Raw genomic sequence first — 16,573 nt, 5'->3', positions numbered from 1 at the left:
CATTCAGCAGGCATAGATAGGAGAGGAAGAGTGGAGGATCCTATGGAGAGTTTGTATGGGCCAGGCAGGAAGCGGTAGGCATCATGTCTGTTCATGCTTTCCCTTGGCAGGATGAGGGTGCAAACAGACCTAACTTCAAGGGAAGCTGAGAATTTGGTTTAGCTGAGAGCCCACAAGAAAAGGGAAGTATGTTTTGAAAAACGCACAGCAGCCTCTGCCCCTACAGGACCTCGTGAGGGAGTTTGTGCTGTGAGCTGCTAGATTTCTCTTGGACCAGTCTGATGGAAGTGTAATACTAGATAGCTGTCAAGATGGGGGTTGCTGACTGGGGACCATCTTTATCAAATTGTGAATACTGGGAGGGAGCTCACCAAAGCCTTTGTTGCTTCAGGGAGGCCCAACTAAGATCATAGTTCAGGAATTTTGCAGGTTCTGAAATGTAAGGGGGAGCAGGGTGGAGGGCAATAGCTCATGACTCAGAGGCATGAGGCTTCTCTACTGTCCACTGCCCTTCCCACCCACAGGTCTGACGTGTTGATGGAGAAGTCACGAACATCCATTTGTCAGATGGAAGCCAGCTAGTTCCTGTGCTTCTAATCTGCTTTCTTCTCTCTCCACAGTAACACTTTCAGCTGCCCCTCCCTCATACTTCAGAGGATTCACATTAATTGCCCTCAAAGAGAACAGAGAGGGTGATAAGGAAGAAGACCATGCTGGGACCTTCCAGGTAAGACCCCTCTGGGCTCCTCAGTTGCCCTTGTGCCCTTGCGGGTGAACGCCAGGTGAAGGGTGGACATGTAGACGAGCTGGAGTGACAGCAGAGATCAAAATGTCTGAGGTGGCTTCTCGGGCACTTCCCGTGACCATGGGCCAGGTGGGTCAGGTCCACGTGAAAGACATAGTAGTGTAGGCAGCAAATGCCTGAAGGCCTTCAGATCTGGCCAACAGGCAGGGCTCTTCTCAGGCCTCCCAGTGTCTGTGGGCAGCAGACAGCCCAGCACCGTGGGAGCACTTGGAGCCCTGGCAGGGCCCAGCTGGTTTTCCTGAGAGCCATTTCGAGATTGACAGGCAATTCTCAAGTGTAAACGGAACAAGAGCTTAGGATGGCCAGACTGGAAGGAATTCAAAGCATAGGAGAAGGACTATTAAGGGAACGAAGAGATTGATTTATGAGAGGAGATTAAAAGAATTAAACATGCTTTGCTTGGCTAAATGAACAGGGCTGAGTGTTAGAGGTGGTAATGGTCTTTAAATGTCAGTCCTCATAGAGCAGCCTCCTCCAGGGGAGGCTGTGTTTGACTTTGCACAAAAGGGCACAGCAAGACGAAAGTGGGTCAAGAGAAGAAAGAGAATCTTAAAGGCAAGGGCCCTGACAGTGAGTCATATTTCACCGTGGAATATTCTTCCAAGGGAAATGGCGGGAACATCATCCCCTTTCAGAGATTTAGAAAAAGGCTGTCCAGTCATCAGAACATGTCCCAGAAGGATTGGGGCCATCCTAGGAGGAGGCCTGGCCAAATTGGCTATATCCATTTCTCATCTCAAATTTCCATTGTTCTAGAATCTGTTTTGTATCTGGCATTTGCAAACTCAGAAGAAAAAAAAAAAAACAACCTCAAAGATACACCCATAGTTGACTGCTGGGGACTCGTGTAATTGTGGGTGCCACAGAGGACCCTTCCCCAAAATATCTTCCCCATCCAAAGACATCTTTTAATCTTTGTAGCCAGGTGGTAATTTTGAATCCCATGTCTTAAAAAAATGTCCATTGTTTAGGCCTCTGGGCCTCTGGCCTAGTGGGACTATTGATTCCATGCTCATTATAATGTCCTTCTGTGTATCTAGGTAGGAGGAACTTTTGGGGCATATATCTGAAGGAGTTACTCAATTATAATACTAACAATGCCCAATATCTGTTGGGTTCTGACTATATGCCAGGTGCTATGTTAAGTTCTTCACCTTATCTTGGTTTATCTTAATTTAATTAGTGTGCCTACATCTCACTTTAATTCTCCAAACAACCAAGTGAACAGGAGCTAGTATCCGTATTTTATGGATCAGGAAATTGAAACTGGCAAGATTAACTCATTTGCTTCAACAGTTAGTAAATAGTAAGACACCAGGTCCCTCCACCAGGTGTCTGATCCCAGAGACTAAATTGTTTAATCTCTGAATAGTACTGAATAGGCTCCTGGCACAAGTGTGTTTGGACAGTGTCTTGGTAAGCTTGTCATCATAGCAAAAGGGAGATTCATGCATGCCTTCAGCCCATAAAGCATTGAGATATATTCCCCTGGTCCTTGTTGTGCTAATTTACCTGGAGGTGTGGATGATTTATCAGATTCAGGCGGCTGAGACATCTGGGTACCTGAGTGTCAGGAGGGGTAAAGTTCTATGAAGGGAAAAGGGTAGAGGGTTGGAAGGTTGGATGGGGAATGTGTGACCTTAATTTTCACCTAAACAAAATTTATCTGCTTTAAGATGATATTTAGAGAGATATATATATACTCAAAAGAGCTGAAAGCAGGGTTCAACCAAATATTTGTACACCCCTGTTCATAGTAGCACTATTGACAGTAGCCAAGAGGTATAAACAACCCAAACATCCATTGATGCGAGAATGAATAAACAAATGTGTACACATACAGCGCAATATTAACTGTTAACAAGGAAGGAAATTCTTACACATGCTACAACATGAGTGAACCTTGATGACACTGTGTGAAGGTGAAGTAAGCTAGTCACAAAAGGACACGTACTATATGATTCCACTTACGTGAAGGAGCTAGGGCAGTCAAATCCAGAGAAAGAGAAAGTTTAGCGGTAGTTGCCAGGGAGCACAGGGCAAGAGGGAATGGGGAACTATTGACGGACAGGAATAGAGTTTCAGTTTGGAAGATGAAAAAAACATTCTGGAGGGGAACAGGGGTGATGACGGTATGAAAATGTGGGTGTACTGGATGCCACTGAACTGTACACTTAAAATGGTTAGATTGGCCAATTTTATGTATATCCTATAAGACACACGCGCGCGCACACACACACACACACACACACAAATGATGCCTGAGTTAGACCTAATGGAGACACGATGTAGAAGTGGGCCTGAGGAGGATGTGGCTTCTTTCTTTAAAGGCTTCTGTTTCAATTCAATAAATTGATAGTCCTTTCCCACTCATTATCATTTCTACTCCACTAAATCTTGTTCCTTTAAACTGATGGGTGAATACAGGGCACAGCTCACGGTGGGCAGTGAATAATTGTTTGTTGAGTGAATAAATGAACACGTCATTCTTTCCGCTAGTGTCCATTGCACAGTCCTATTTGGAAGATTCCAGAACCCCTATCTTTTTACGCATCCTTCCTTCCTCCATCTTTTGGAGCTTCGGACATCCTTTTTTATAACGTCACGAGGGTTCTCAGAGTGTGGTCCCTGGACTAGCGGCATCAGCACCATCTGGGAACTTGTTAGAAATACAAAATCTCAAGCCCCACCCAGACCTACTGAATGAGAAACTCTGAGCACGACCCATGCTTTAACAAAGGGTGAATCCGGTGTGTCTGCTCGAGTTTGAGAACCAGTGTTGAAATGAGACCTGGATCCAGTCCATCCAATATGAACTTGTCCACCATCACATCAACACATCCATCTGCTCCCACATATCCTCGCTGCTTCCACTAGTCCCAGAGGAATCAAAGTGGGAAACAAATATAAAAAAAAAAAAAAGCACCTAGGGGATCCCTTGGTGGCTCAGCGCTTTAGCGCCTGCCTTTGGCCTAGGGTGCGATGCTGGAGTCCCAGGATTGAGTCCCACGTTGGGCTCCCGGCATGGAGCCTGCTTCTCTCTCCTCCTGTGTCTCTGCCTCTCTCTCTCTCTATGTCTATCATAAATAAATAAATCTTTAAAAAAAAAACCACCTAGCAGACAGTAATAATGCTTGTGTGCCAGATACTGTTCTAAGTGGTTTACATTTATTAACTGATTTAATCCGCAGAGCAACCCTAGGAGATAGGCGTTGTTGTCCTGTTTTTCACAGATGAGGGAATTGTGGCTCAGGGCAATTAAGTAACTTTCTTAAGACCACTCAGCTCGGAGTGATAAAGCTGGGATTCAGACTCAGCCAGTCTGGCTCTGGATCGCTGCTCCCCAACACGGTGTACTCTGCCTCCCAACGTGTCCACGTTAAGTGAAAACATGAGAGTCTACTAGGACGTTTTTATGGTAGAAGTCTCTGTGCCAAGGGTTTTATATGCATTATCCTACTTAGTTCTCACAGCAACCCTGTGAGGTCAGTGCTGTTACCCACATTTTCCAGGGGATGGAACTGAGTCTCCAAGCTGCTAAGTAAAGTGACCAAAATAATCCAACATCTACGTGGGGGAGAGGGGCCAAACAGTGCGCCAGTGATGTTCTCACCCTTCCTCCCCCTGCCCCTGCCCTGCCCTTGTGCATGAAATGCATGCTCCATTTCAGTTCCCCTTGTCCCAGAGGCCATAGGGGGAGGAATCCCAGGCCATGCCTCCACCTTACCTCTCCTGCTTCAAACATCGTAGTCTCTATACCTGCCCCCTCCCACTTGAGCACGCAGGTCTCCTCTCTCTCTACCAAAGCTATCATCTTTGGTGTCATTCATTTACTCGTGAGCATTTATGGAGTGTCTCCTACGTGCCAGGCACCAAGGTAGGCACTGGGGGGTAACGATGGGTAAAAAAACCAGACACAGTCCTGCCCTCCTATACCTCACAGTGTCCTCCTTGTAACTGTACCTTACATTAGCTCTGCTGCCGGCAGGTGTGGCTGGAACTTGAGCAGGTGACCAGAAACTGCAAAGGCCATGGTGATTTTAAAAACATATACATAGTGATTAACTGCTATTTAGATCTCCTTCTTTGTTAACATCCTCACTCCAGATACAACGATTTTGAGGACTTTGCCACAATAACAAAATTCTACTGCTCTTTAAATCTGGTTAAAGATTACACACTTAGTTCTGAAAGTAACTCTGGGAGTTGGGTGATTTTGCTTCTACATGAGTGAGCCCTTACACAGAGAATGCAGACTCACCAGGTACAAACAAATGTGAATTTTAATGCCCCTTTAGACTCAGCAGGGGAGGGAATGGGGCCACTGGGTACAGGGTTACGCTCTCACCATGTGGCAGAAGGCCCAAGGAGAAGGGGGTAGGGCTACTTCTCTGCTTCCAGTGGCGGGTCCAGCATGGCAGCCTTGGCACAGACGAGGGTATCTGTCTCTGGCTGCCAGAAGGGAGAGACATGGGACTCTGTCTTTGATGAGCGAGCTGGGTGTGCTTATGGTTAATTGAAAGTGACAAGGAATGCAGGGGATGAACTGCCTGCATAAAAGTAACCCACTAATCCTGTAAAATTGCATTGCTAAAACCGAATTGCTCCCTGGAATGCCCATGGCCCAGCCAACAGTCCAGCTCATTCTCCTACTTCCTTCAGGTCTCTGCTCAGATGTCCCTTTCTCGGGGAGGCCATCCGAATCACCCTATTTGAAATTCTCCCTCTCCCCCCACCTTCCATTTCTAGACTGGACTTCCTGTCCTTCTTCCCCACTTAATTTTTGTCCTGTTGCCTTTATTCCACATGATGTGTCAGTGTCCTTGTTGACTTGAATGTTCTGTCCCCTTCCATTAAATTATAAGCTCCACCAGACAGTACCTCTAAGCATGCTCCACAAGGAGTAGGCACTCAAATATTTATTGGCAAAATTTTAAGCTGGCAATTTATAATACCATCCCTTTATTTTGCTCTTAAGGCCTGTAGGCATCAACCAGCTTGGGTAATAGTCTGCCAATCAAAGGAAGAAAGCCTCATTTATAAAGCGTTGTTTGCCTGAGACGATCCCTTATCAATACCATAGCAACAAGTATCTTTATAATGACTGATTATTCTGTATTCTTAATCACCTGTTTCTAACCTCTTTTCATTTTCTCTTCATTAATAATCTGTATTTGCATCTAATGGGGCCTGAGCTACGTGAGAAGCTCAAAGAGGTTTGGACACACTTTTCTAAAAACAAAATGTGCTATTGCAAGCCTGTTGTTAGGAATTTTCTTAGTTTACGGGAAAATCTTCTATTACAGTCCCCTCAGTTTAATCATGCCCTTAAAAAGATACTAGGATTTTTCAACCTGCCGTATCCTTTGCAATCTATTTCATTGCATTTGCATTTCAAATGCAAAGGGTATGGACATTTTAATGTTTTTGATAGGTATTGCAAAAGTGATTATAAAATTCTACTCAGCACTCCTTTCAACAGCCTGATAATGGGCGTTTCATCATGGTAACCACACTCACTGATGTGAAGGGAACTATATATTCCCATGTCAGGACTAGGATTGGGGCAATCCCCAATCATAGGTTTGGGGACGTCAAGTTGATAGACCAAATCTAGCAAGATGAAAGCTAATGGAGGAACACAGAAGATCACCTGCTTAGATCCAAATAACCAATTGCACATGTGCAAGACGAGATAGTTGAATTTGTGGCAGCACATTGAGCAAACAACAACAAAATACTTTGGGATTTTTAGTTGCCTGTAAATTCAGAATGAGTCATCTATGAGATAGCACCACGAAAAACTGATGAGGTCTTAGGACGTATCATAGGAGCATGAACACAGGAGTTAGATTGTCTTATGGGATTCTTAAGCCATCCTGAGGGAGCTCACAATATTTTCTCTTTATATATATAGCGTACACCCTCCTAGTGAATAAATATTACAGTGTAAAATGCAGTGTTTTCATTCATTCATTCATTTATTCAGATAGTTCCTTAGCATTCATAGCACTCTGTACTTACCCTTCAGAGTGGTTTTTACAATTTACACTTATGTATTTGTTTGTAGGATTATTTGTTTAACATTGCTCTGCCCCTACCAAATTGTAGGGAAAAACCGTATCTGTTTTGCTCACTAGTATATTTCTAACAATCAGCACCATGGCTGGCAGATGGTGGACACTCAGCAAATGCTAGGTCAGATGAATTAGTGAAAGCACTAATTACTAGCTATGTGAAAGGCAGCATAGTAGGCTCTAAGCATACTGAGATGAATAATTAAGGCCTGGCCCCTGGTATCAAGAGGTCAAAATCTACAGCCAGATTTCCAACCCTGTTATGCTGTGTACACTAGCGGATCCCAAGTGGGTTACAGGAGCACCTAGATATTTACTTCTTTACATCTTGGGATGGTTTCATTTGTTTACCCTAAGGGAATTCTATCATTTCCCACCTGTGACATAGAGTAAGCCAATTGCCCATGTACAAGAAGAGAGACTTGGATTTGTGGAAGTACATTAAGCAAGCCGATAAGAACTATATGGAAAGAACTATATTGCAACATGCTGGGCACTAGAATTGCTGCGTGTGTGCAGATAAGAAAACAGTCATCTTTAGGAAATGAGGCATGAGTGCTGATTTGGGAGGAGAGAAAGGACATTTAAGGAGGGGATTACTCTGACTTGTCTCTTTGGGTGGTTGAAGTTTACAGGTGGACAAGGGGTGAACATGAAGGGTATGTGTGAGGACCGCTCTACTCTTTCCTCAAACTTCCATCTTAAAACTTTCCCTACTTAAAGTTTCACTGTATCATTTTTGATTAGTGCATAGAGCCCAGTGAGGACATAGTAAGTTTTCTAACATGAATGAATGAATGAATGAATGAACAGATGAACCAGGGTATGAAAGACATGCTGTGCCAACCCCTTCCCTTCAGGAACTCACTCAGTGTAAAATGCCTCTGTAGAGATGTGATTCTAAAAGAACCATCAAAAGAACACATTTTAAAAGCAATGACAATACCTCTTGTTCGACACCCAGCTTTCTTTTTTTTAAATTACTGTCTGAAATCATTTGTAAGAGGAGTGAGAAGTAGCTTGCCTTGTGAGTACCTGAGGTGGACATTGGGTCCTCAGGCTTCCACAGCCCCAATCTCTGACGTCTGCTCCTGAGGACAAGTAGTTTTCTTCCAAGCAAGCAAGTCCTGAGTCTGAGAACCAGATGCTCTATGGGACTGGAGCAACAGAGCTCATTTTTGCTTTGTGTTGGAAAATACAGAAAAGGATAAATACAGGGAAGGATAAAGAAGAAATTAAAAATGTCATCTTACAGATAATCATCACTGACATTTGGGTACATTTCCTCCCGGGATTTTAAAAATATATGCATATATGTAGGTGTTCAACAAATATCGGAACCAAACTATATATAGGGTCTTAGATCCTCTTTTATTTTTCATGAATATTGTATTATGAGTATATTTCAATGCAATTAAACATCATTCCAGAGCATGAATTTTAATGGCTTTATGATACTCCACTATTCCATTGAATTATAATTTATTCAACCATTCCTCTATTGTTGGGCAAGATAGGTAGTTCCAGTTTTCCTTTTTATTTTTTTCTCTTTGCTTCTGAAAAAGCCACCACAGTGAACACAACACATAAATCTTTGTCAGCATCTGTGAACATTTCTTTATTATTAATTTCAAGAATTAAATTACAGGGTTAAACCAAAGCTGTTCTCTCTTTCTGCGTGCACGCGCGTGCGCACACACACACACACGTGCTCCTCTATTTCTAGAGGTGGTCATTTGGAATTTGATAGTGTCACTGGTGGGTATATGAGATATTATGAAAGGAGAAAGCATTCCCATTTCCAAGCTGATTTTTCATCCTCAAAAAAGACCATGTATCTCATTCTTCTTCCAATTCTAGCTTAACTTTTTTATTTAGAATGTATACTGGGTGTGTGAAAAGAACATGGTTCTGGAGTCAGTGCACCTGGGCTCAAATTCTGCTCCTACCTGCTGGCTGAAGAAGTCGCTTAATGTCCTTGAATCCTAGTTCCTTCATCTATAAAACAAGGATGATAAAGGTTATTTTGAGGATCGGATGAGATAATTTGTGTAGAACTCCCAACACACTGCTGGGATATAATGAACCGTCAGTCTAGGTCTCTTCCTCCTGAGCCTGCAGTTTCAGGGACTCTTCCCACATCCCTGGGGCAGGTGAATCACAAACCCCAACCTGTACAGGGCAGACATCCCATCTGGGGTATAACCAGCCTCCTGTATGTCCAGCTCCACCAGTGAGAGCAGAGGCAGCCTCGTCTGACTCTTTCTAACTTCACTGCAATATGATTGAGAAGGCTATAAAGTAAAATAAAAAAACTTCAGTGTTGCTGGATCCAGAATACCCAGTAAATAAAAGCAGAACTGCGGTCAGTGAGGGTGCTAGGTGGTTGGCTGGGCTCCATCCCTGGCTCTGTGACCTCCGCCCGCACCGCAGCTTCACTGAACCCAGCTTCAAATTCTACTCTGACAAAGGCTGCGAATGGGGTGTGTGTGTGTAGGGGAATGACAACTATCACCTCCAGGTATGAACCCATTTAGTTGTTTAATTTTCTCCCTCTTAGCTCCAAGTTCCATGAGAACAGGACCGCTTGATTCTTTCACAAAAGCACACCCCGTGCTCGGTTCAGTGCTTGCCACACAACAGGCCCTTAGCACATACTTGTCCCATAAATAAGTAAGTGTACTGGTTTCCAGTCTGTTTCTGACCCTCCCGGGAGGTTGGTGCTATTCTCATCCACATCACACAGGCCAGGTGACACTGAGTGAGACAGAAACATGACAAGGGGCACAGGACTGTAAGTGGCAGTGTGCAAGGGTGGAAACCGTGAGGACAGACTCTGCTGTCTCGTCCCTTCAGCAGTTCGTGTAGCTCTGGGAGCAAAAGTGTGGGACAGACACACAGAAGGTGCCTGCTGGTCCCCTAACATCCCTTCAGGCTCGTTCCAGAGAGCACACTGGGTCTATCACTTCACGGGTTCCTCACCTGCCACCCATGTCCCATTTCCATCCCATCTGGAGCATGGGCCCCTCCCGCATCTCTGAGCTCCTGCACACTTGGCACATCCCTTTATCCTAGTTCTCCACACGCTGTGGCCCCAATCTGTTAAATCCCCGTTCCCCCACAGCATTCTGCAGGGCAGCAGACGTCTGGGCCGTGGCCGCCTCTGTGTTCCCACGGCCTCCCAAGGGCTTGGCATACTGGCCAGTTGATAAATGTTTTCCAAATGGATGGATGACTTGCCGCTAGAATTTCTGGCCTTTCCCCCTTGTTTGTGGGCATTAGTAGGTCTCACGCTTTCTTGCATGGGAGCTAGTATTGTTTCCATCCATCTTTCTAAAGGTCTGGAAATAATTTTTAAATATGTTGTAGAATTGTGTAGCCGATAATATAAAATTGTTACTGCCCCCAACAAAATTCTATCAGGTATGTATTAAGTAGCTTAAAAATGCCGGTAAGCACCGTGTAGCCTTGCCATCCTCTCATCTTTATTGTTCACTTTTATTATTATTTTCTTAAAGATTTTTAAGTAATCTCTATACCCAACATGGTGTTCGAACTTGCAACCCTGAGATTAAGAGTCACATGCTCTTCTGAATGAACCAGCCAGGGGCCTCTATTTTTACTTAAAAAAAATTTTTTTTTAAAGATTTTATTTATTCATGAGAGACAGAAAGAGAAAGAGAGAGACAGACAGACAGAAAGACAGACAGACACAGGCAGAGGGAGAAGCAGGCTCCATGCCGGGAGCCCCCACATGGGACTCGATCCCGGGTCTCCAGGATCACACCCCAGGCTGAAGGTGGCACTAAACTGCTGAGCCACCGGGGCTGCCCTACTTTAAAATTTTTTATTTTTTTAATTGAAGTATAGTTGACACACCTGTTTCAGGTGTACGACATAATGATTTGACAACTGTATACATTATGCTGTGTTCACCACATCGGTCCCCATACAGCGCTATTACACTACCATTGACTGTGTTCCTTGGGTTGCACCTTTCGTCCCCGTGACATAGTCGTTGCATAACTGGAAGCTTGCATCTCCCACTGTCCTTCACTCATTCTGTTCATCCCCCCTCACGCCTCCCCTCTGGCAACCATCTGTTTGTTCTCTGTATTTATGTGTCCATTTCTGCTTTTTGTTTGTTTATTCATTTGTTCTGTTTTTTAGAGTCCACATATAAGTGCAATCATGTGGTATTTTTCACTGTCTGATTTAACATAATACTCTCTAGGTCTGTGCATGGCAAGATCTTATCTTTTTTTGTGGCTGAGCAATATTCCATTTAATATTCCATTTATAGAAATGCCACATCCTCATCCATTCATCTGTTGATGGACACTTGGGTTGCTTCCATTTCTTGGCTATTGGAAATAATGCTGCAATAAATATAAATGTGCATATAGCTTTTCAAATTAATGGAATTTTTTTCTTTGGGTAAACACTCAGTGGTGAAATTACCGGGTCATATGGTATTTCTATGTTTAATTTTTTGAGGAACCTCCATGCTGTTTTCCACAGTGGCTGTACCAATTTGCATTCCCACCAGCAGTGCACCAGGGGTTCCCTTTCTCCACATCCTCACCAATATTTGTTATTTCTTATCTTTTTTATTCTAACCATTCTGACAAGTGTAAGGTAACATCCCATTGTCATTTTGATTTGCATTTTTCTGATGATGAATGATGTTGAACATCTTTCCATCTGGATGTCTTCTCAGGAAAAATGAAGGTCCTCTGCCCATTTTTAATCAGATAATTTGTTTTTTGATGTAGAGTTGTATAAGTTCTTTTTATATTTCAGATATTAACCTTTTACCAGATACATCATTTGCAAATATCTTCTATCATTCAGTAGGTTGTCTTTTCATTTTGTTGATGGCTTCCTTTGCTGTGCAAAGCTTTTTATTTTGATGTAGTCTCAATAGTTTACTTTTGCTTCTGTTCCCCTTGCCTCAGGAGACATATCTAGAAAAATGTTGCTAAGGCCAATGTTAAAGAAATTATTGCCTGTGTTTTCTTCTAGGAATTTTATGGTTTCACGTCTCACATTTAGGTCTTTAATACATTTTGATTTTAGTTTTGTGTATGGTATAAGAAAATGGTCATTCTTTTCATTCTTTTATATGTATCTGTCCAGTTTTCCCAACACCCTTTATTGAAAAGACTGTCCTTCCCCATTGTATATTCCTGCCATCTTTATCATAAATTAATTGACTGTGTAAGTGTAGGTTTATTTCTGGGCTCCCTATTATGTTGCAATGATCTATTTTTGTGCCAATAACATACTGTTTTGATTACTACAGCTTTGTAGTATATTTTGAAGTCAGGTATTATCATACTTCCAGTTTTGTGATTCTTACCTGCGATTGCTTTGGCTATTCTTTAGTGGTTCCAAACAAATTTTAGTATTATTTATTCTAGTTCTGTGAAAAATGCTATTGGTATTTTGATAGGGATTACATCGAATCTGGGGATTGCTTTGGATAGTATGGACATTTTCACAATGTGAATTCTTCCAATCCAGGAGCATAGAATATCTTCCCATTTGTTTGTTTGTGTCCTCATCAAAGGATTTTTTTTTATCACATATGAAGTAAGTAGTTTAAAAATGCCAATAAGTCACTATGTGTTCTTGTAATCCCCTCATCTTTAAAATGAGAATAATGAAGGACGCCTGGGTGGCTCAGGGGTTGCACATCTGCCATCGGCTCAGGGTGTGATTTCTAGTCCGGGGATCAAGTCCCACATCCGGCTTCCTGCGGGGAGCCTGCTTCTCCCACTGCCTATGTCTCTGCCTCTCCCTCTGTGTCTCTCATGAATAAGTAAAATAAAATAAAATAAAATAAATAAAATAAATAAAATGAGAATAATAACCTCCATTCCAGAACTAATTACTTTATGGGACAGATCTTAATTCTGGTGTTACAAACATTTAAACTGTTTGCTTTTTAAAACAGAGGTAAATCTAAAGAGTGAGTGGATCATAGTTTACTTAAACAGTAGCCTATTGTAGGAAATTTTGGAAGATTTAAAAAATATTAGAAATCATTTTTATAAAGAAAATCTGTTTAATTTATTTATTCGTTCAACAAATGCTTATTAAGATTAGTATATACAAGGTATGTTCTAGGCTGTGAGAATATAGCTATGATCAAACAGACAAAAATCCCTGCCCTGCAGACTTTTCTTTTCTATATTTTGGATAATTTCCATGGGATAGAACCCCAAGTTTCTGTATCAGATAGTTTTTAGGTTCTTGATGTATATTATTTTATCAGTTTCTGTCACATCTGATCAAGTAGGAATTTGAGTAGGAGCCCGATTCAGATCTTACTTGTAGGGAGAATGTATAACCTTTGCCAAATTACTCTGTCTTAGTGTGCCCCCTTGGACACAGAAGTGTCCCTCCAGCTGCCCCCCCTCCCGGTACCTGATGTTCCATAGTTCTTTGGGGGAGGCCAGAGTATTGGCTGGAAGGAGCTCCCATCCATTTACCACATATTGACTAAACCACAACTGCAAATCCCATTCTTGTGCAATTACCTTCTTGAAATAAAATTCAAGACCTTAGATTTTTGCCCTGATACATTGATTATTCAACATAGCTCATCTCTCCAGCATTTCAAGATTCTTCTAGATTTGGCATCTTTTATCCAACATAATTAATCACTGTCCTCACAGCTTTATGTCAGCTGCAGATTGAATGAGCTTTTGTTTTCAGCTAAACCACTGATGCATGCTTCAAGGACTCTTTATTTCCCCTTCCTTCTGCCCATGGTGCTCTTTCCCTAGATCTCTCTCCCTCACTTCTTTCAGGTTTCTGCTCATAGGTTGTGTTTGTCAAAGAGTCCATTTCTGACCGTCTCTTAGAAAACAACACCCCCATCACTCAATCCCATTTACCTTGCTTTAACTCTCTTCTTTTACTTGTCACCACCTGACATGTTATAGTTAGAGGGTTTATTAGCTATTTCTCCTCACTACCGTGTCTCCTCCATGAAGGTAGGGGCACTGCTTTGTTTGGCACATATCTGTTCAGCACTATCACAGTGCCTGGCATATAGTAGGCATTTAATAAATACCTGTCAGTTTCTTTTTTTTTTTTTTAAGATTTTATTTACTTATTCATGAGAGACACAGAGAGAGGCAGAGAAAGAGAGAGAGAGAGAGAGAGAGAGAGAGAGAGGCAGAGACAGGAGAAGCAGGCTCCATGCAGGGAGCCCAATGTGGGACTCGATTCCGGGACCCTGGGATCACACCCTGAGTCGAAGGCAGACACTCAACTGCTGAGCCACCCAGGCATCCCAATACCTGTCAGTTTCTTAGGTGTGCCTATTTATTTATTTATTTATTTATCGAGAGGGGGAGGGGCAAAGGAAGAGAGAGAGAGAGAGAGAATGAGAATCTTAAGCAGGCTCCATGCTCAGCCTGGAGTCTGATGCAGGGCTTGATCTCATGACCCTGAGAACATGACGAGTGGAAATCAAGAGTTAGACACTCAACCAACTCAGTTCACCCAGGTGCCACCAGTGTGCCTTTTAAAAGTCAGCCATAAAGCAAATTGTTTTTTTGACAATAGAATGAAACTGACTCTTTGGTAGAAACAAGGATTCTGGTATCTACTTTCAACTCTTTTCCTTCTTAAAGTCCGCTACCATCCTAGGGCTTCTTTATATATATCTATGCGAGGACACACATGCTTATGCATACCTCCGGGCCTCTTCTTAAAGCAGCTTGTGCTTGTGCAGCTGCCTTTCTAGATCGTGGTACCGGACTTTGCTTGGATCTCAATTTAATTTTACCATTTTAGTGGCAATAGAGCCATTCTACCCCTCACTGACTTGGGCTTGGGCCACTTAATTTAACCTTGCTAAGCTTCAGTTTCCTTGCCTGTCAGTTTGGAAAAATATAAACTCAGAGAGTTGTAAAGATTAGATAAGCATTTCCAGTTTCTGCTTTCACATACAAAGAGCTTGGAAGTCCACTCCTGTCCTCACAAGAAAAAAGCTGAAAAACTGAAAATCAATAACTCTAATTATATCCATCCATGAATCAAGGACACAAGACAAACTGCTCCTCCTTGCCCCAAAACTGGAGAGACAGGGGCTACTGAGAATCACAGCTTCTCCAGAACAGAAGTGCTGGAGGCTGTAACTGAAAGGGACATTTCTCTTGTCACTGACTCAGCCAGATGCTGAGTAGAGACTAGCTTGAGAATTAAAATCCTCAGAGCTCAGAATTAGGGGATCTCCACACTTTTTGTGAATTTTACCTCCAGAAGCCACACCTGGTGAAGATCAGAGAAAAATTCTCTCCTGGTAGAGGGAAGTGGAAAAAAATAACCATTTTGATATATATCTAGAACAGTCTCCATAATAAGATTTCCCCTCAAGTGAAACTACCAGAGCCACATCTGGGCTTTGGGAAGGGCAATTAGCCAACTCTAGCCCCCTCTAGCCTTCCTATCCCACATAAGGGTGGGGGGGAGGGTTAAAAAAAAAGATATTTCCCACTCATTTTTTCTCCTTTCCCCTTTATTCCCTTTTACTATTTTTTATATTCCCCAAATGAATGAGTGGGAAATATCAGAAAGGGAGATAGAACATGAAAGACTCCTAACTCTGGGAAACGAACTAGGGGTGGTGGAAGGGGAGGTGGGCAGGGGGTGGGGGTGACTGGGTGATGGGTACTGAGGGGGGCACTTGACGGGATGAGCACTGGGTGTTATTCTATATGTTGGCAAATTGAACACCAATAAAAAATAAATTTATAAAAAAAAGGAGAGAGAGAGAGAAGAGGGCTGAGAAACGCTTTTGAAAGTCACCACCCAGAGACTGGCCCAGTAAAAACCAGATTTAATCATCAGGTTATAGACTGCTTCCCCTTCCCAATACCTTATTGTCCCAACAATAGGCCTCCAGGATAATGACAGTGGATTATAACTAAGAGAGATTCAGGGCACAAACTCTGTTTAAGAAAGAGTTTCTAGAGAAAACCAAGAATCATAGAGAAGACAGAAATAAGGATACTGGGTAGGGGGAGGATTGAAGCCTCTGACACCTAGAGCCACAGCAAACATTAAACACAGTCCAACTTCCAACAAGATAAACAGAAAACCTCACACTAAAGTTTTATTTATCTCAGTTCCTGTTATCCTACAGATCGTGTCTGGCTTTTAACACAGAATTAGAAAGCATGCTAAGAGGCAAAAAAAAACACAGTCTGAAGAGACAAAGCAAGCATCAGAACCAGACTTAGAGCAGAGATTTTGTAATTATCAGACTGGGAAGTTAAAAGAATTGTGACTGATATGCTAAGAACTGTAACAGAAAAAGTGGACAACATGCAAGAACAGATGGTGATGTAAGCAAAGAATTTGAAATTCCATGAAGGAATCAAAAGAAAATGCTGGAAGCCAAAAACACTGTAATAGATATGAAGAATACCTTTGATGGACTTATCAGCAGGTCAGACATGGCCAAGGAAAGGATTAGTGAGCTTGAGGATATGTCAGTAGAGGTTTTCCAAACTGAAATGCAGAGAGGAAAAAAAGAGTGGGGTGGGGGGAGATCATAATATCCAAAAACTGTGGGACAATTACAAAAGGTATAACATAGGTATAATGGGAATACCAGACAAGGAAAAAGAGAAAGGAGTAGAAGAAATATTTGAAGATTAGATGAACTATG

General features: G+C 42.4%; 1 protein-coding gene across 2 annotated transcripts in view; it reads left to right on the top strand.

The window, feature by feature from the left end:
* The window catches only part of SPON1 (spondin 1), a 252,810-nt gene that overhangs the window by 19,890 nt on the left and 216,347 nt on the right, over nucleotides 1–16,573 (top strand). For both annotated transcript variants that reach the window (XR_011995091.1, XM_072725596.1), the window contains exon 2: nucleotides 621–727. Coding sequence is in view for 1 of the 2 variants with exons in the window: in XM_072725596.1 (XP_072581697.1) it covers nucleotides 621–727 (107 nt within the window). In the remaining variant the exon portion in view is untranslated. The remainder of the gene's footprint in view (nucleotides 1–620; nucleotides 728–16,573) is intronic.

This window comes from Vulpes vulpes, chromosome 11, assembly GCF_048418805.1.
Source record: "Vulpes vulpes isolate BD-2025 chromosome 11, VulVul3, whole genome shotgun sequence".
NCBI classification, from domain to species: domain Eukaryota; kingdom Metazoa; phylum Chordata; class Mammalia; order Carnivora; family Canidae; genus Vulpes; species Vulpes vulpes.
Note: the sequence above shows the minus strand (reverse complement) of the source record. Positions and strands in the feature narration are given on the sequence as shown.